The sequence below is a fragment of the Rattus norvegicus genome, chromosome 5, assembly GCF_036323735.1.
Source record: "Rattus norvegicus strain BN/NHsdMcwi chromosome 5, GRCr8, whole genome shotgun sequence".
Taxonomy (NCBI): Eukaryota; Metazoa; Chordata; class Mammalia; order Rodentia; family Muridae; genus Rattus; species Rattus norvegicus.
The window spans coordinates 155764859-155783715 of NC_086023.1; the positions used below are offsets into that span (position 1 = coordinate 155764859).

The 18857-nt window shown below is 51.6% G+C and overlaps 1 protein-coding gene and 1 long non-coding RNA gene across 24 annotated transcripts in view; one reads left to right on the plus strand and one right to left on the minus strand.

Annotated features, from left to right (window-relative positions):
* Positions 1–42: 42 nt before the first annotated feature.
* On the minus strand, positions 43–780 carry LOC134487021 (uncharacterized). Its single transcript, XR_010066697.1, has 2 exons — positions 645–780; positions 43–563 (listed from the first exon to the last, which is right to left on the minus strand). It is a non-coding gene; the product is annotated as an uncharacterized LOC134487021 (long non-coding RNA).
* The window catches only part of Kif17 (kinesin family member 17), a 37350-nt gene continuing 19226 nt past the window's right edge, over positions 734–18857 (plus strand). For 22 of the 23 annotated variants that reach the window (XR_005505054.2, XR_005505055.2, XR_010066460.1 and 19 more), the window contains exons 1-5: positions 995–1225; positions 8589–8735; positions 9516–9617; positions 14305–14494; positions 17161–17613. Coding sequence is in view for 20 of the 23 variants with exons in the window: in XM_063288287.1 (XP_063144357.1) it covers positions 995–1225; positions 8589–8735; positions 9516–9617; positions 14305–14494; positions 17161–17613 (1123 nt within the window). In the remaining 3 variants the exon portion in view is untranslated. Of the gene's footprint in view, positions 1226–8588; positions 8736–9515; positions 9618–14304; positions 14495–17160; positions 17614–18857 lie in introns of all 23 variants that reach the window. The other variant, NM_001427767.1, reaches the window with a different exon arrangement.

The following is an 18857-nucleotide window of genomic DNA, read 5'->3' on the forward strand; positions in this document are numbered from 1 at the left end:
GTCCCCAGCTCCGAAAAAAAGAACCAAAAAAAAAAAAAAAGATTTATTTATTTATTTATTTATTTATTTATTTATTTATTTTATGAGTACACTGTAGCTGGTGTGTCTGACACAGCAGGAGGAGGCATTGGATCCCTTTACAGATGGTTGTGAGCCACCACGTGGTTGCTGGGACTTGAACTTAGAACCAGTGGTAGAGGGCAGTTAGTGCTCTTAACCGCTGAGTCATCTCTCCAAACCGGTTTTTGTCTTTTTTTTTTTAAATTTTTTTCAAATGTATTTATTTATGTGTGTGGACCGGCTTGCAAGAGTCCTTCCACAGTGTGGGTCCCGGGGACAACATGGGCATGGCTGCAAGAGCCTTTCATTATGTGAGCCATCTTGCTGGTCCAGTTTTTCTGTCTTAAAATATGGACTCTTAGGGCTGTGGATAGGGGGCAGTGAAGTCCTTGTCGGTCTCAGTCTCTGACCCCTGAGGGAAGTGGAGTCAGATGTGGGCTCCAAGTCTTACCCTGGCCAACTCTGCCTGGTTGCTGAACCTCACTGGGCTGGAGCTGCGAGACCTGAGAGAGAGCAGAGGATGGGACAGAGTAGTTCCTAACACCCTGGTGTATCCCCTGTCCCGGGCTCTCCCCCGCACTCACCGTTCCGTCCTGTGACGTCACGGACGTTGCTCAGCAACGGCGAACGCCGAGACGGCGAGCACGAGCGCTAGCGTGACCCGGCCAGCTCCGGGGCTCGGGTCGTGCGGCGGCGCCTGCAGCGCGGATCCCCCGTTCCCCGCCCGGGCCGGGCCTCAGGGACGGGCGAGCCCGGGCGCGGGAGGCGGCGGCCCGGGCTCCAGCCCGGACACTTATCCGCCGAGCCCCTGCGGCTCTCAGCGTGCCCCGCGGGGAGTCCCGGCCCCCTGCTGCGGCCCCGCCCCCGCCGCCAGGCCCCGCCCCGCGCGGGCTCTGGCTCCACCCCCTGGTCCGGGCCACGCCCCCGGGCAGCCATGGCCTCGGAGTCAGTGAAGGTGGTCGTGCGCTGCCGGCCCATGAACAAGCGCGAGCGCGAGCTGAACTGCCAGTCGGTGGTGACTGTGGACTGTGCGCGCGGCCAGTGCTTCATTCAGAACCCGGGAGCGGCGGACGAACCCCCAAAGCAGTTCACCTTCGATGGAGCCTACTACATAGAACACTTCACCGAGCAGATCTACAACGAGATCGCCTACCCGCTGGTGGAGGTGAGGGCGCCCCGAGACTGAAGGGCCAGGCTCGGGGCTCCCGGAAAGTGGAGACAGGATAAGTGGGTTAACCCAGCCCCTACCCCAAAAGCCAAGGGAGAAGGCTCTGGGCACAGGTGGATAGCGGCAGGTTAGTCTGAAGGCTTGTCCTGACAGTAGACTCCTGGGGACCTGCCTCCAGTGTGGTGGCCACTTCCAGGCTGAACCCAGCACCCCAACTGGTCCACATGCACGTCCTTTGCAGCTTTGGCACAACTTGAGACCCCAGGACCACTCAGTGTCCCTGCACATCCCTTGCAGCCCTTTGATCACAGACAGACTCTAGACCCCAGGGGTCCTGGTCCTCTCTGTCCACATTCCAGACCTGTGGGATCCTGAAAGCTCCAGCCATTTCCCCCAGCCTCCTTCCCTCCTAAGCATCCCAGGAGTCTTCTCTTCTCTGTCAGGCGGTGGTTCACACTCGCTCCCATTTCAGCCCCACAAGCAAAATCCTCCTGTTCGAATTCTCCTCTTGCAAGGAGTAGAGAAAACACTTGTCTTTCTTTAAAAAAGAACAGCGTGGCGCTTCCATGTGCTCCAGTATCTGGGGCTCCAAGAAGTCCATTTGACTCATTTGACCTAGCATTCCAAAAAAAAAAAAAAAAAAAAAACATTCAGCATGGGCGCTTTCTATTTTGACTGGCAGGCTCTTTCAGCTCTTCTGTGTCCCCTGACTGTTGAGATGTGTTCCAAAGCCTGCAGTCTGTGTGGTGCTGAGCCAGGAATAGATATGCATCATTAGAATTTGGGGTCACGCATGCATCTCTGCTCTGCTGAACTCTGACCCCACTCCAAAGGTTTTCTGACAATGTAGACCACAGAGCACTTGACAAGAGCTGGTTCCCTCAGAATACTCAGAAGACAAGGGACAGCTCCCCCAAGGGGACAGCCCCAGGCTCTGAGGGTAGCTCAGCTATCCACCTGTTGGCCTGGTTTTCTAGGCTAGAAGGGGTCGCAGATGTCATCTGGTTCAGCCCCTCTTTTTTTTTTAATATTTTTTAATGGATATGAATACATTGTACATCTTGAGATACACCAGAATCTGTTACAGATGGTTGTGAGCCACCATGTGGGTGCTGGGAATTGAACTCAGGACCTCTGGAAGAGCAGTCAGTGCTCTTAACCGCTGAGCCATCTCTCCAGCCCAAGCTTCCTCTTTCTCTTCCGAGTCCCACTGTGCAGACCTATTTCTGGCCACTCTCTAGACCTCAGATTTGACATCTGTTCACTCATTAATCCACTCACCCCCCTGTGAAGCGAGACATTAGCATCTTCACTCTGAGCCCCAGGTTGATCATGAGAGGGTGCTCGAAGGAGATAGGACTCGCCCTCATCAACTCAAGGTCAGAGTTAAGCTAAGTCAGCAAGCGGTGGCAAGTGGGGGAGGGCAGCATGGGGAGGCCAGCAAACCTTGGAAGGGATGGAAGGGACAGAGAGGAGCGAGGGTAAGATGAGCGCAGTAGGAGAAGGCCAGTCAGGAAGATGCAAGGCGGCTGGGGAGAGATGGGCATGTAGCATTTGATCTTCACTAGAAGGACTGGAGTCGTTCAGAGACGTGACAGAGGCCTGAGCAGATACACTGTTGTGACCAATGACTGGATAACTCAGGCCTGCTCTCTCTGTCCCTTCCCTGGGTTTTCTGGCCGCCAGCTTGGGCCTTCTGTCAGATCCTCCCTTCAGATCCTATCCCATGCTGTCCCTGCACTTCAGATGCCACGCTCTGCCTTTTCCCTTTCTTTCTTTCTTTCTTTTTTTTTTTTTTTTTTTTTTTTTTTTTTGGTTCTTTTTTTTCGGAGCTGGGGACCGAACCCAGGGCCTTGCGCTTCCTAGGTAAGCGCTCTACCACTGAGCTAAATCCCCAGCCCCACCTTTTCCCTTTCTTCCTCTGTCCCTTCTCTCCAGGCACTGTTCCTCATCTCTTGTCTCTGACTGAACTTTTCCGCTGTCCTTGAGTTTCCTTCCTTCTCCACACCCACCCTTGACTGACCCCCATCCCCTCCTGCCTTGTCTGCCCCTTCCCTCTAACGAGAAGTCCTTGGTCAGCCTGTGTGATGCTTTAGGATTGATCTCAGTACACATGCACGCACACATGCATGCACAAGTGGGGATCGACAGTCGATTTCATAAAAACCCACCAATAAGTTTCATAATTCAATAAGACAGGAAGGGGTGACAATACACAGTGACCAAGTGAACACTGGGGACCTGTTCCACATGTGAGTGCTCCCTGGGACACCGCCCCACCACTCCCTGCCCCAGGGCATCGGTTGCTGTGTCAGACTTTTTTGAAATCTTTGTTTTGCCTTAGAAATATACCTAGGGGCCCTGGGTTCGGTCCCCAGCTCCGAAAAAAAAGAACCAAAAAAAAAAAAAAAAAAAGAAAAGAAATATACCTAAAGGGGTTGGGGATTTGGCTCAGAGGTAGAAGGCCCTGGGTTCGGTCCCCAGCTCCGGAAGAAAAAAAAAAAAAGAAATATACCTAAAGTTGTTTTCTACTTAATTCCAGGGCAGTGCTGTCCTATAGAACATTCTGGAACAGTGGGTATGTTCTGTGTTTGCACTGACCAGTTAGACATAGGTGGCAATTGGCACAGGAAAGAGGCTAGCACTGCCGAGAAACTGAGTGTATTAGTTACCTGTGCATCACTGTGACTCAAAGCTACTTCTCAGAAGTGGGGAGGAGGAGGCTCTCAGTCCATCAGGATGAGGCATGCTGGGAACAGCACCCCGAGGACCCCTCACCCCCTCACGGCAGATCAGCCAAGTGAGCTGGAACTAGGAGTGGGCTATAAGGTTCAAAGACCTGTCCTGCCTCCTGCCAGCTCAGCTCCCAAAGATTCTGCAACCCCACTCAGTGTCACCAACCAGGAAACAGACGATCAAAGCAGGGGACACTTCAGATTCAGACCAGAATGGTTGTGTTTGTTTGTTTGTTTGTTGTTTTTCTTCTTTTAAAGATTTATTTATACACTGCAGCTGTCTTCAGACACACCAGAAGAGGGCATCAGATCTCATTACAGATGGTTGTGAGCCACCATGTGGTTGCTGGGAATTGAACTCAGGACCTCTGGAAGAGCAGTCGGTGCTCTTAACCACTGAGCCATCTCTCCAGCCTCTTTGTTTGTTGTTTTTCAAGATAGGGTTTCTCTGTGTAGCCCTGCCTGTCCTGGAACTCACTCTGTAGACCAGACTGGCCTTGAACTCAGGGATTGAACTTGAGTGCTGAGATTAAAGGTGTGCACCAGCTATAATAATTTAATATATATAAATATATATTAATATTAATATATAATATATATTAATATATATAATATGAGAGAGAGAGAGAGAACGAGAACACAATAGTTTTCTTCAGACACAACAGAAGAAGGAGTCAGATCCCACTACAGATCTACCATATAATTGCTGGGAATTAACTTCAGGTCCTCTGGAAGAGCGGTCAGTGCTCTTAACTGCTGAGCCATCTCTCCAGCCCCACACTATAATAATTTTTATTTAAGTTAAATTTAAATAAATAAGTAAAGCTGTTTTATATTGTAGACTTGAGCCACATTCATAATTTTAGCTCCCCCCCCCCCAATGATGGCCTTTTAAAAACTAAAAGGAACAAAACTAATTACAGTGTGGCGTATCTATAATATTTCATAAAACAATTACACATAATCTATCTAACAACTATTAGTACTTTATGTTCTTTCATTACATTAAGACTTTGAAGTCTGTAGCCTGACAGTGGTGGTGCATGCCCTTCAGTTCCTGCACTCGGGAGGCAGAGGCAGGAGGATCTCAGAGTTTGAGGTCAGCCTTGTCTACAGCAGGAGTTCTAGGACAGCCAGGGGTTACATGGAGAAACCCTGTCTTGAAAACAAAAACACAAAAGAAAACAAATGAGGCCAGTCTGAAACCAGAGAGACTAAAGAGGGGCTGGGTGGGGACATGGCCCCTGTTGGTACCGGGCTTGCCTAGCGCACAGCCCTGAGTTCAGCTCCAGTACTCAGAAGCCCTCCTGGAGGCCTCTGCTTTGTAATTCCAGAGCTTGGGAAGGTAGAAGCAGCGTTCAAGGTCATCCTCAATTACTACTGATTTTGAGGTCATTATGGATTCTCGAGACATTTGCCCACCCCAATAAGACAAATAGCTCTGTGGTGGAGAACTTTTGTAGCCTGTATGAGACCCTGTAAAAATAAGCCCAGCTCCCCAAGTTGCACCAGTGCCTTCCCACTATGGCTCATGGCTACCTAGGAGAATGGAGCATCTGCTGTGTGGCTTTGAATGTTCCTGTAGAGTCCTTGCCCTGGGCCTGGGCTACAGTGAGAGTCCGGATAACCCTTTAACTTTTCTAAAGGTGTCATGTGACTCCTGCTTTAGCTACACGCAGGTTTGAGAAGCGCAGCATAGGTTCTGGGTTGGGTCTTTTCAGTTGCTTGTCCCCACTTAAGGCCCCTTCTCTCCCCCTGCCAGGAGCTGCAGGACCCTAGATTAAGTGGACTGGCCTGTTTCCACTGCAATAAAGGAAGCGTTGTCCTCTGCAAGGGGCTGGGAGCTTTGAGTGGGTACCAACCTTCTTGAGAATCAATCCCCAGCTCTCAGGGATTCCTGCGGAGCTCTGTTTGGGTCAACCCCAGTTATCTGTATTTTGATGCTAATTCTACTGCCCTAAGGATAGCTGCCTAGTCATATACTCAGGAATCAGGTGACTTCACCAGAACCTTTTCCCCATTGAATTTGTAAAGTACAGGTGAGGGGTAGGTACAGGATAGAAGGAGGCCTGTCATTGGAGGAGAAGGAAGGATGGGCGGGAGAGAAGTTTGAAGGAGGAGGAGGAGGAGATGAGGACAGAGAGACAGAGACAGGAGAGAGAGAGGGTGAGAAGCCATGGCAGGTGATGTTAAGATTCTGCTCTGTGTATTTACAGGTTGTTATCAATGTTCCTAAGGGATGGATGGTACCGGGCTTTGTATGTTTAAGTGGGCAATTATATCTTATCAATTGGGTCTAAGATTATTGTGTTGGGTGTTCTTTTATGTGAAGGTTTGAGTGTAGGAAAGTGCGTGGCTGGGATGTGATTCCGCCAAAATACCTAGCGGATATCTTGGGGCACTGAGGTGCCGGACCCAGCAGGGTAAAAAGACCACAATACTTTTATTTTTATATTTTTACAACAACAAATGTAGGCGTCGTGTAGGCATTGGGGTCTCGGAACAGATTTCTGGGCCTGTATTCTGATGTACAATGCCATATCACTTACCTGTCTTGCTGTGACAAAACACTATGACTAAAGCAACTTAAGGAAGAAAGGGTTTGTCTGGCTTACAGTTTGAGGGTGGACAGTCAGTCATGGTGGGGAAGGCAATGGCGGCAGGAGTGTGAGGCAACTGTCACATTCCACTCAGGAAACAGAGAGATGAACACTGCTGTTCAGCTTTTTTTCCTTTAGTCAGCCTAGGACTCCAGCACTTGGGATGGTGCTGCCCATGTTTTGGGTGGGTCTTCCCACCTCAGTTAACCTAACCTTGATCTTCCCACCTCAGTTAACCTAACCTTGATCTTCCCACCTCAGTTAACCTAACCTTGATCTTCCCACCTCAGTTAACCTAACCTTGATCTTCCCATCTCAGTTAACCTAACCTTGATCTTCCCATCTCGGTTAACCTAACCTTGATCTTCCCACCTCAGTTAACCTAGATGCCCCCCTCACAGACATGTGGCTTGTTTCCATGGTAACTCTTTAAATCCCATCAAGTCAACAATATTAGTCACCTAAGATGTTTCATAGTGCTGCTGTCTGTAACCCTAAGTGCTCTCAGGATAGGGACTGCGGCCACCTTGTTTTCTGCTCTTTTCCTCTAACCAGAACTTGGTTCCTGATGTAGAAAAGGCAGCCAGCACTTGCAGGGTGAATAAACGCACCCACGAGTGAAGAATGAATGGTCTTCGAAATGGAACCTGCTTTGTCTGTCTGTCTGTCTTCTCAGCTTCCTAACCCACATCCTAGATCCATCTGCCACTGTCAGCCACTCTTCTGTGTCCCCTTGACCTGGATCAGCCTCCTCTTCCTGTCTCTTGAGTAGTCCCCTCATCAGCAGGTCCTCTATCTTGCCTCTTCTCACCTTCCGGCTTCTTTCCTTCCTTCCTTCAACTCCCTCCCTTCCCTGTTGACTGAACTTCTGCCCTGTGTGCACCTCCCTGCTGGGTGAGAAGCACTGTGGCTGGCTGCCCCGGCAGTGTTCCTGGCATACATTAGCGACCATCTGTCCACACCTGTGGCTAATTCACACGATGATTCAGCTTTAGGAGGGGCTGCGTGCGTTCTTATCCTTTATGACCGATTAGACTGAGACTCTACTATTGCTGTGATGAAAACACCATGACTACAAAGCAGGTTAGGGAAGAAAGGGTTTATTCGGCTCACACTTCCAGATTATTCTCTCTGATTGGAGGAAGTCAGAATGGGAACTCAAGCAGGGCAGGAGCCTGAAGGCAGGAGCTGATGCAGAGGCCATGGAGGGTGCTGCTTCCTGGCTTGCTTCTGGCTTGCTCAGCTTGGTTTCTTTCTTTTTTTTTTTTAATACAATTTTATTTATTTATTTATTTTTAAAGATTTATTCATTTATTATATATAAGTACACTGTAGCTGTCTTCAGATACACCAGAAGAGGGCATCAAATCTCTTTACAGATGGTTGTGAGCCACCATGTGGTTGCTGGGAATTGAACTCATGACCTCTGGAAGAGCAGTCGGGTGCTCTTAACCGCTGAGCCATCTCTCCAGCCCTCAGCTTGGTTTCTTATAGAACCTAGGACCACCAGTCCAGGGATGGCACCACCCACAATGGGCTGGGCCCTCCCCTCCCCTTGATCACTAATTGAGAAAATGCCTTACGGCTGGGTCTCATGGAGGCATTTCCTCCACTGAGGCTCCTTTCCCCGGATGACTCTAGCTTGTATCAGGTTGACACAAAACCAGCCAACACACAGTGTGCCAAAGACTAAGTGCGTGTGGTAAGGAATGGAGCCCGGCTGAGGGTGTGACTTGGCGGGGAAGCCCTTACCTATCATATACAAGACCTTGGGTTCTGTCTTCAGCAGTACACAAAGAAACAAAACAAACATGGAGGTGAGATTTGAACCAAGTTGGCTCCCTGGCACAGGCTCTTAGATCCTTCCACCTTGGCACAATGTTTAACCCCATCAGGTTGTTGTTTGAGGGCAGAGTGGTGCCTTCTTTAGTGGAGACCCAGGCAGGCAGGGTCTGTGGGCTGGGCGCCATGGTGCACGCCTGGATCTGTCGGCTGAACACCATACTTTGGTTTCCTTTTCCACAGGGTGTCACTGAGGGCTACAATGGTACCATTTTTGCCTATGGCCAGACAGGCAGTGGGAAATCCTTCACCATGCAGGGACTGCCAGATCCCCCCTGCCAGAGAGGCATCATTCCCAGAGCCTTCGAGCACGTATTTGAGAGTGTTCAGGTATGGGCCTTACATGGGAAGGGATAAAGGAAATGTCATAGATGTCACCAGGGCATCTAGAGTCCTAGGCATGGGCTGTGAGCTGTGGTGAGAACCTGGTCTCAACTCTGCATGGGTCAGCAGAGGCAGATACTGGGTTCCAAAACTAAGATGGGTGAAACAACATAAAACATGAGTATCTGCTCATGTTATCTGGCTCTGTGGCTTTCTCCTGCTGCCTTTGAATGTTAAAATTCATTTCACATTTCACATTTCATGTGGTTTGAGACTCTACTATTGACTCTGAACATGGTGGCTGGAAGTGGTTACAACAGTCCCGGCTCCCCTATTTATTGAGCAATTACTAAAGACCAAGCCTTGGGTGAAGCCCTTTGTTTTCTTATCTCATGGACCTGACGCTTGACAGCTCCCAACTGCATTGGCCCTAAAGCCAGTACCCTGTGTGATCAGGGGCCCCAGAGTCCATCAGTCCAAAGCCTTGGTCCACATAGCATTTGTTGAAGCCCCTGGCCCCTCCCCTGAGCAGTAGGGAGGCTTCCATCTCCTGTCCTATGAGACTTGTCCGTAGCACATTGGACAGATAGCCGTAACACAGCTTGGAGGCTTGCGGGTCCTGGAGCCGGAGGGGAAGGTTTACCAGCAGGACAGACAGGGCAGGGTTGGGGTAAGGGTCCATGTAGCCCTGACATCCCTCTTCCCATAATGCCCCAGCTGTAGAGGCCTGGGCAGCAGGTGGGTTTAGCATCAGCCATCTGGTCAAGCTCTGTCTGCTTCCTGCAGTGTGCAGAAAACACCAAGTTCCTAGTGCGGGCTTCCTATCTGGAGATCTACAATGAAGATGTCCGTGATCTGCTGGGCGCTGACACCAAGCAGAGGCTAGAGGTGGGTGCAGATCCCATGTGGGGAGGGCAGGAAGGTTGGGGGTCGGAGAAGGAGCTAGGATCAGACAGTTGCGGGACTCAAGGTCCTGCTGACTCAGCTTCCCTAGTGCTGGGAGCTGGGCTTTTGAACTTGAGTGTTCTCACACTCCACACTGCCTGGGGTGGTGACTGTGTCTGCTGCTACCAACGGCTGCATCTCTCCTTGGGCAAGGCCACCTCTGTTGAAACTGGTGGAGTTTCGTAATAGATTTCTATTTTAGAAAACACTTTCACTGATAAAAATTATTATGATAGCTGGGTGGTCATGGTGTACACCTTTAATCCCAGCACTTATGGAGCAGATTGTTGGGTTCGAGGCCAGCCTGGTCTACATAGTGAGTTCCAAGATGGCCAGGACTACACAGAGAAACCCTGTCTCAAAAAAACAAAAAACCTGTATGTGTGCACCTGTGTGTGCATGTGCCTATGCATGCATGCATGTGCATAAATAAATAATGATAGTCTAAACAATGATATTAGGCACTTACTAAGAAAGCACTTTTAATATTTACTGGCTCTTCAAGCACGGTATCCCATGTCACCTTTGGAGTAACCTTGGCGGCAGATGTTGTCTTCTGTAATTTAATTACTCAGTGAGGCGGAGAGAGCCTCAACATATCTAGGTTCTACAATGAAGCAAGCAGCTGAGTCTGGACTTGAACCCAGATCTCCTGATCTGACTGATGTTTATACGGCTAGGATTCCCTCGTCTTACTCTACTTTGAAAAAAGGGGTGTTGCAGCCGGGCAGGGGTAGCACATGCCCTTAATCTTAGCACGGGTGGATCTCTTTGAGTTCAAGGCCAGTCTCATCTACAGAGCAGGGACAACCAGGGCTACACAGAGAAACTCAAAACAGACAGACAAAACTGAAAGGGGTGTTGCAGATTGAAGACAGTAAATAGGACACGCCCCTCAGCAGAGTGCCCGCTCCTAGTAAGTGCTCAGTATGGGAGCTATTTCAAGCTGTTGGGAATTAGAGAAAACCCAGGGAAGATGGGGGCCAGGTGGAGCCCCCTGCGGGGTAGAGTCAAGGACAGAAGAACGGGTCATGGTGATGACTGAGTTTGGGTTCCTCAGAGGCTCGAGCACATTTCATAATTTGTCCTCAGTCTCCTCAAAGACAGGGTTCAAGATGGAGGAGGGTTGCTTCCTAACATCAGGAACAAAGGTAGGTCCTTGCAGAACTAGCGTGGCTGTTTTGGCCGCCCAGAGAGATCAAGAAACCTGCCTGACTGGGGTTAATGGCACAACCTATGGCCAGTGGGCACATTGAGATGGGGGAATTGCAAGTTTCAGGCCAACCTGGGCTACAGAGGGAGACTGTCAAAAAAAAAAAAAAAAAGGAAGAAATCTGGAGAAGGAGAGAGGGAGAGAAAAAGAGGGGGAGGGAGGGAGGAAGGGAGGGAGGGAAGGAGAGAGAGAGAGAGAGAGAGAGAGAGAGAGAGAGAGAGAGAGAGAGAGAGACACTATGAGAATATAAATGAACAAATCCTGCCAGGAAGAGGGCATGGAGTCCCACCCAGCTGGGACCCTTTGGTCTTAGTCTCTGCCAGGGGTATGGTCTTGCTCCTGCCTGGCAAGCTGGTGGCTGGTCCAGGGAGGAAAGGCCAGTGTGAGATGCTGCTCTCACCTCTGCTGGGCTACCTCTGGCTTCTCCCTCCAGCCTCTAACCAAGCCTGCCCCACCAGGGTCCACCAGGAAGCTAGTGACTCCAGCTTTAGAGAGGGAGGAACAGTCATCTGTTGTTTTCAGCAGAGACTTACTCTCAAGAACCCATGTGTGCCAGCGTGCTAGCGTGCCAGCCACACACTGCACGGCCCCTCCTCCTCTCTTCAGTTGCCATCCATCCACTCAAGCCCCTGCCCAGCTGGGCAGCACAAGCCCTGCAGCTCTTTGCCCTCCCTGCCAGGAACCTCTCCCAACAACCAGCAGCATCAGCGTCCCCCTCAGCAGAGGGGGGGTTGGGAGCCCGTAAGTCACGACTCACCCTCAGACACAGAAGCAGGCAGAGGAGTTGGGTGGGGGCAGGTAGCTCCAGAAGACTAGCCTCAGGGTCATGGTCCTGTGGTCTCACAGACCTTCTACCTCCTTGTGTGGGTGCCATGGGGACTCTGTCCCTTCCTGGCTAACCTGGGGTGGGGGTGGGGCTCAGTGAGCCCACTGCTTCAGGGGCTGCAGATGACAGAATGCTCAGTGATGTACATCCGTGGGCTCCAGACCTCTGATACACTGCTTTGTGGGTGATAGGCAGATGGCGTTCATGTAAGAGTGGGAGGAGAATCCTGTTCTCGGCTTCTGTGATTCAGGCACCTGTGCATAACCCAAGGGGCAACCAAAGGGGATGGATCAGAACCTAAGATTCTCCACAACACAAGCCCTTAGCCTGTGTTTAACATAGAGCCTGGTGCATTTTATAATAAGCCTGAGTTATTCAGTCAGGGAAGGCCAGCAAGAGATTTGGGGAAGCCAACTCTCCTCCCCACCCCCAAGTCAGTACAAATACCACCCCAGATCTCCACGCAGTAGATCATTATGGAGTGGGGCCTACAGGGGCCTCCCAAGATCCCTCCTCAACCCATGTGTGGGGAAGAACACAGGAACATCGCTTCCCTACTGGACTCTAACCATGGCCATGTGCCTCTGTCCCTCTCCACCCATGCTGTAGCACAGCTGGTTACCATAGAGACCTGGCTCTGGTTTTGTTGCAGCCTCGATGAGCAGCTATGAGGAATAGCATGTGCAGCCATCACTCAGAACCTCCCCAGGACCTATGTTGGCAGTGGGTGGGGTTAGGAGTGGTGGGAAGGACCCTGAGGGTCTCAGAGATGGGGGAGCTGTCTTGCCTTCTGAAATCACTCAGGCTGGAGGCAGCATCCCTGTCCTCTTTGTGACCTGCATCCACTGAGCCTGGTACCACAGGCCTGTTTCCTTCTTAATCCCTATGGTTTCATAGCAGTGGGGTTCTGTCCCCATTTCACAGGCGAGGTGACCAATGAGGCCTACAGAGGCCAGTTGACATTCCTCAGCTAACGGGGTTTCTAGACTGAGTCCTGTTGAATAATCAGGAAAGTGGCTAAATATGCCTTTTTAATATAAGGTCTCACCAAATTGCTCTGGCCATCTTAGAACTCACTTTGCAGATCCAGTTACCCCTGCCTCCCATGTGCTTCCTAGGTAAGCGCTCTACCACTGAGCTAAATCCCCAGCCCCAAGTACGCTCGCTCTTAAACAAACCTTTTGAGATGAATTTGTTTTACAAGCCTGAGTGTTTTTCCTGTGTGTGTGTGTGTGTGTGTGTGTGTGTGTGTGTGTGTGTGTGTGTGATGTTTGTGTGTGCACTGTGTGCGTGTCCAGTTTCTCCAGAGGTCAGAAGAGGGTTCTGGAACTGGAGCTATGGATGGTGTGGGTGCTGGGAATTGAACCCCAGTCCTGTGCAAGAACAGGTGCTCTTAACTTGCGGTCATCTCTCCAGTCCAAATATGCTCTTTCTGAGGGTGACCAGATACTGCCCAGATAACCCATGCTGGATTCTAGGAGCACAGTGGGATCCATGTAGTCACTTTCTGGCCCTAAAATGCCACCCAGCCCTGTTTACAGGAGCAGGTCCTTTGTATCTGTCTTCACTGACTCTTGATGCTGCTCCTGAGCCTTCTGTTACTGTGACACACTTGTACCTCGATGGCTTTCAGAAAGCCATCTAACATTTCTGTGCCTTGGTTTCTTGCTGTTCCACAGAGCCAGCCTCCTTAAGACTTCACACCTAAACAGGTGGAGCTAGCCTGTGCACCCAACCGACTTGTGCACAGAAGGTGACCTGTCCCCCCTTGGGACCATTAGAGCAGACAGCTGAGCCCTCTAGGCTCCAACCAGTGTGGCCACCCCCTCTCAGAACACCAGCCCCCCCCCATCCCAAAACATCTGTAACTCATCCTGTTCTCCAACCCCTCCCAGCTGAGATTCGGGCTTGCTGTGTAGCCCAGGTTAGCCTCGAATGTGCAGTAATTCTCCTGCCTCTCTGCCTTCCAAGTGCGGAGATTGCAGACCCATCTCCCCACACCCAGCCCCTCACGCTGCTCTTGCCCGTGTGATTCTTTCCTCATGAGGAGTACTGCATTCTGTTGTTCCGAGTCAGCTCCTTGGTTGCCTGGGAAGTGAGCCGGGAGCATCTGGGGCCTACACAGCTCACTCGCTGCCATTTCCGAGGGCTGAGCTGAGAGCCTCATGGGCTTGAGCAGCAAACGACCCTCCACCAGCCGCCACCCAGGAGTCAGGCAACATTTCTACTGTCCTAGTGGTATTAGCAGAGGTGACATCAGAAGCCATGCGGACAGGACAAAGGAGACACGTTCGGAGCCCTGGGTGCCAACCCTATCAGCTTCCAGAAGCTCACGCTAAGCTTGTGCGTGCCTTACTTTACTGAATCCTCACCATGCTCATGAAATAAATAGCTCTTAATGAAATAGGTACCCATACCCATTTTACAAATGTGCTCATTGAGGTTCAGCTTGTCACTGGCCCACGATCCTACAACAAGTGGGAGGCAGAGTGAGCCCCCTGCCTATTACAGGATGGTTTCAGAGGACACAGTGGCCTGGACAGGGTCCTGCCTTTGGTAATCTCAAGTTTCCTTGGTCCTCCTCCCTGCAGCTGAAGGAGCATCCTGAGAAGGGAGTGTATGTCAAGGGGCTGTCCATGCACACAGTACACAACGTGGCCCAGTGCGAACGCGTCATGGAGACCGGCTGGAAGAACCGAGCAGTTGGCTACACCCTGATGAATAAGGACTCCTCCCGTTCCCACTCCATCTTCACCATCAACATCGAGATCTATGCCGTGGGTATGGGGCCGGCTGGGGGCAGAGGGTGGCCCAGGCCTGAGCCAGGTTCCCACTCCTGATAGGAGGGTGGCTCACCTCATGGGAGCCCGGAGAGTCCCATGGAAAGGAAGCTTGGAAAAGATGCCCTTACCTGTCTGAAGGAAGCAGACCGCAGTCGCCCCTGTGCGGGGACCTGTTTCCTGGATCAGCGCCCGCACCCACAACACTGGTAGATAGCACTGAGCACTTCCTGTGTGCCAGGCAACGAGCATATAGTATCTCATCTATTCTTTGCAACCATCCCATGCGTGAGCTAGGTGCTGACACCCCCATTTTACAGGTAAGAAGACTGAGGTCTCAAGGCTAGGGCTGGAGTTCAGTACTCAAGTGCTTGAGCCTCCTGCTCCAGGCCCTGGGTTCCAATCCCCAGGAAATACTAAGGGCCAGGAGTCTCTGTGTTGTTCAGATCTCATGACTCCTCTTTCCAGTGATGTTCTCTGCCTTTCATTCACATCCTTCCTGGGAGAGCTGCTGAGAAAGAGAAAAAAGAGGGCTGGAGAGATGGCTCAGTGGTTAAGAGCACTGACTGCTCTTCCAGAGGTCCTGAGTTCAATTCCCAGCAAGCACATGGTGGCTCACAACCATCTGTATTGGGATCCGATGCCCTCTTCTGGTCTACAGGTGTACATGTAGATAGAGTATGTATGCAAATTCAATAAATGAAACAAATCTTTAAAAGAGAGATCGAGAAAGAGAACCAGTGTTTACTCTGGGCCCCTGTGGGCCAGAGGCTGTGTGAGGCCTCCCTCAGCTTCCCCTGAGTCTGCAGTAGTCCTCAAGGTGGGCAGCATCACCCTCCTTTTAGACACAGGAAACATTGGAGTGAAGAGCTTTGCTCACATAGGGCACCCCAGTCATGAATTAGAAGAGCCAAGTTTTGAACCCAGGGCCTCCCAGTACCTTGTCCATTGCTGCAGCTCCATCGGTCTGTGCTCCATCACAATTATAACTGTAAGGAACTTAGAACAGGAAGTAGCCTGCCTTACTGGGACCGTAACTGCAGAGAGACCCCAGACCCAGGGCCAGGGCTGATATAACCTCCTTCCATACTGTCCGTACAGCAACCTGTGTCCAGGCCAGTGTCCTGGTGCTTGCTTGAGCAAAGAACATCAACCTGGGTGTTCCTGGGGCAATACCCATCTGAAGGGGACATGACCTCATGGCTACAGCCAGGGCAGAGGCAGCTGCCTGGCTTAATGGATGAACAGGCTCGTGGGTACTCTTGAGCCTTACAAAAGGTTTGAAGGACGGGCTGGTGTGTGAACATAGCCACACAGCTGAGGCTGTTTCTCTGGCTTCTTGTTCTATGAATCACGGCCAGGTCTTCATGACTGTGCCAGGGTGGTGACAGAGGATAGCCCACTCTCGCCCAGACTCTAAGCTGTCATCCATGAGGCTCTGACGTCATGTCTGGTTTCCCAGTGCTGCAGATGATGCTGTACTCCTCTGTGCACAAGGCCATTTCTGCTCTGAGACTCATTTGCTCAGGCTAGACCTGGTGTGCACTGGGAAAGCACTGAGCACACACACATTCAAGACTCATGACACATCCTGGTAACGTTCTGCTGAGCGCTCTCCAAAACCAGTACAAGTCTCATTCTGTTCCATTTTCTTTAAGGGTCTGACAGCCCCAAGTCCCTCACATACCATCTAATACCAGCACACACTCTTATCCCCCTTAAGATTGCTCGGCTGTGGTCAGAGAATATGTAGCCAGTTAACCCTACACATCCAACCGTGGTAGGGAGCCAGTCAAGGTTAGACCTAGTTTGTGGATGGAATCTTTGGAGGATTAGAGAGGTGTGTGGTGCTGAGAGGTGTGCGGCTGTGCTCCTGTAACACAGTAAGAGGCAGGGCTGGACTTCAAAGCCAGTACTTCAAGCATGGAAGGGTACAGTTCCCTGGGGATCCCCTCATCTCCCCTTCATCCTCTGCCTTTGGCCTCATAGGAAGTCTTTGCCCTTACCCTCGGAGTCTGGCAGCCCTGTGTGAACAGACTTCCCCTCCTTGGTAGCTGCTATTTCTTCTTCTTCCTCTTCCTCTTCCTCCTCCTCCTCTTCTTCCTCTTCCTCTTCCTCTTCTTCCTCCTCCTCCTCCTCCTTCTCCTCCTCCTCCTCCTCTTCCTCCTCCTCCTCCTCCTCCTCTTCTTCTTCTTCTTCTTCTTCTTCTTCTTCTTCTTCTTCTTCTTCTTCTCCTCCTCTTCCTCTTCTTCCTCTTCTTCCTCTTCTTCCTCCTACTTTTCCTCTTCTTCCTCTTCCTCCTCTTCCTCCTCTTCTTTGTTAAATGATTTGTTTAGGTTTGTGAACATTGGTGTTTTGCTTGCATATATGTCTGTATGTGGGTGTCAGATCCCCTTGAGCTGGAGTTAGAGACAGTTGTGAGATGCCACGTGTACTGAACCTGGACCCAGCACCTCCTACCCTTCCTTGACTTCTGTGTGGCCCTGGGAAAGTTCCACGCCCTCTCTTGAGCCTCAGTTCTCCTTACCTGTACATGGCAGCCCCTCCTTGCAGATTCCTAATAGGCTCAAATGTAGCCCCAAGTGGGTGGTATAGGCCCTGAGCTACCCTCATCTTAGAACGATGTGGGGTTCACCCACCTGTTGCCCCCTGCCCACCTGTCTGCAGATGAGCGGGGTAAGGACCATCTTCGTGCAGGCAAGCTCAACCTGGTAGACCTGGCTGGCAGTGAGCGGCAATCCAAGACTGGGGCCACAGGGGAAAGGCTGAAGGAGGCCACCAAGATTAACCTGTCACTGTCAGCGCTGGGCAACGTCATCTCAGCCCTGGTGGATGGGCGTTGCAAACACATTCCCTACCGGGACTCAAAGCTGACACGACTGCTCCAGGACTCGCTGGGTGGTAACACCAAGACCCTAATGGTGGCCTGCCTGTCTCCCGCTGACAACAATTACGACGAGACCCTCAGCACGCTGCGCTATGCCAACAGGGCCAAAAATATCAAGAACAAGCCACGCATTAATGAAGACCCCAAGGATGCCCTACTTCGAGAGTACCAGGAAGAGATCAAGAGACTAAAGGCTATCCTGGCCCAGCAGATGGGCCCTGGCAACCTGTCAGGTGGGACAGCCTAGGGTAGCAGGAGAGAGGGTGGGCCAAGCAGATTTCCCATCAAAATCTTCTTGCTTTCCCTGACTTCCAGGTCCTTGGGCACCATTCAGCTGAGTACACACCCGGTGGTAATGGCCCCTTTCTGCCTGTGGCCCCAGGAAGAAACGGGCTGGCTGGCTGGCATTTCCAGCCAGCCACAGCTCTCAGCTCCCTCCCCACCTCAGGCTGTTCATCTGTCATCCACCTGTCTACCCGATTGTCTCCCTGGCAGGGACATCGTGTTCTTAGCATCTGGGTGACTCACTTCCCCCCATCCCACCCTCACAGCTACCATCCACAGTTCATCAGGGAGGCATAGAAACTCGGTCTGGAATGCAGGCCTGCAGGCTCGAAAAGACACCAGAGTGTTGTGTTGCTCTGTCTCTTAGGAGCAGTGAGCATAGGAAAGTCTAGCATCAGCCCCTTGGTCCTCGGGCCTACCTGGCTCTGTTGACCCATTCCATACAGTTATCTACCCCACCCACCAGCCGTCCCTCCCTCCCCTCCCCTCCCACCAACTCCATTACTTACACAGCCACTCCTCATCCATCCTTCCAGCCCCCACCCCCCCTCCTTTACCCCCTGCCCCTCTTCTATCCATTCGCCCATTCAGATTCGATCTCTCAGTTGTTCACACATCCACCCATTTTCCACCCTCAACCCTCCCTCCCACCCACCCAAAATCCCCCTAGCACTTCTCTGTCTGTAGTAGACTAGGGCTGGACACTGGGGACACACGTGACTTGGACCCAGGCCATGACTCTTCTAGGGAAGAGGAGCAAACTTGAAGGGAGCTGGCCACACAGGGCAGAGAGGATCCAAGCCTGTCTGGAGCCCGTGACCCGTCACAGAAGGCTCCCAGAGGCTATTGTAGCTGAGTCCTGGGACAAGAGAATCATCCCTGCTAGGTTCTAGGGCAAAGTGAAGACCCCCCAGGCACCACACAGAGTCGTCTACCTCCACATGCTTCTGCTGGCCGCCTGAGGGCGGAGGTGGGGGAAGGGCGGGTGGTCAGGTAGAAGGTGTCCGAGGCAGCGGGATGCTTATTGTCCTTCTTCCTCCTGCCCGATCCCTTGTCCCGACTGGCACAACCCTAAGACTGGCAGAGGCGTGGCAGGAGTGGAGGAAGTCCTAGCTCCCCAGTGGGTCCCTAACTCAGGGCTCACACAGCCCTCCAGGATGGGCGCCCTTCTTGGGTTAGAGCCCTGATGCTC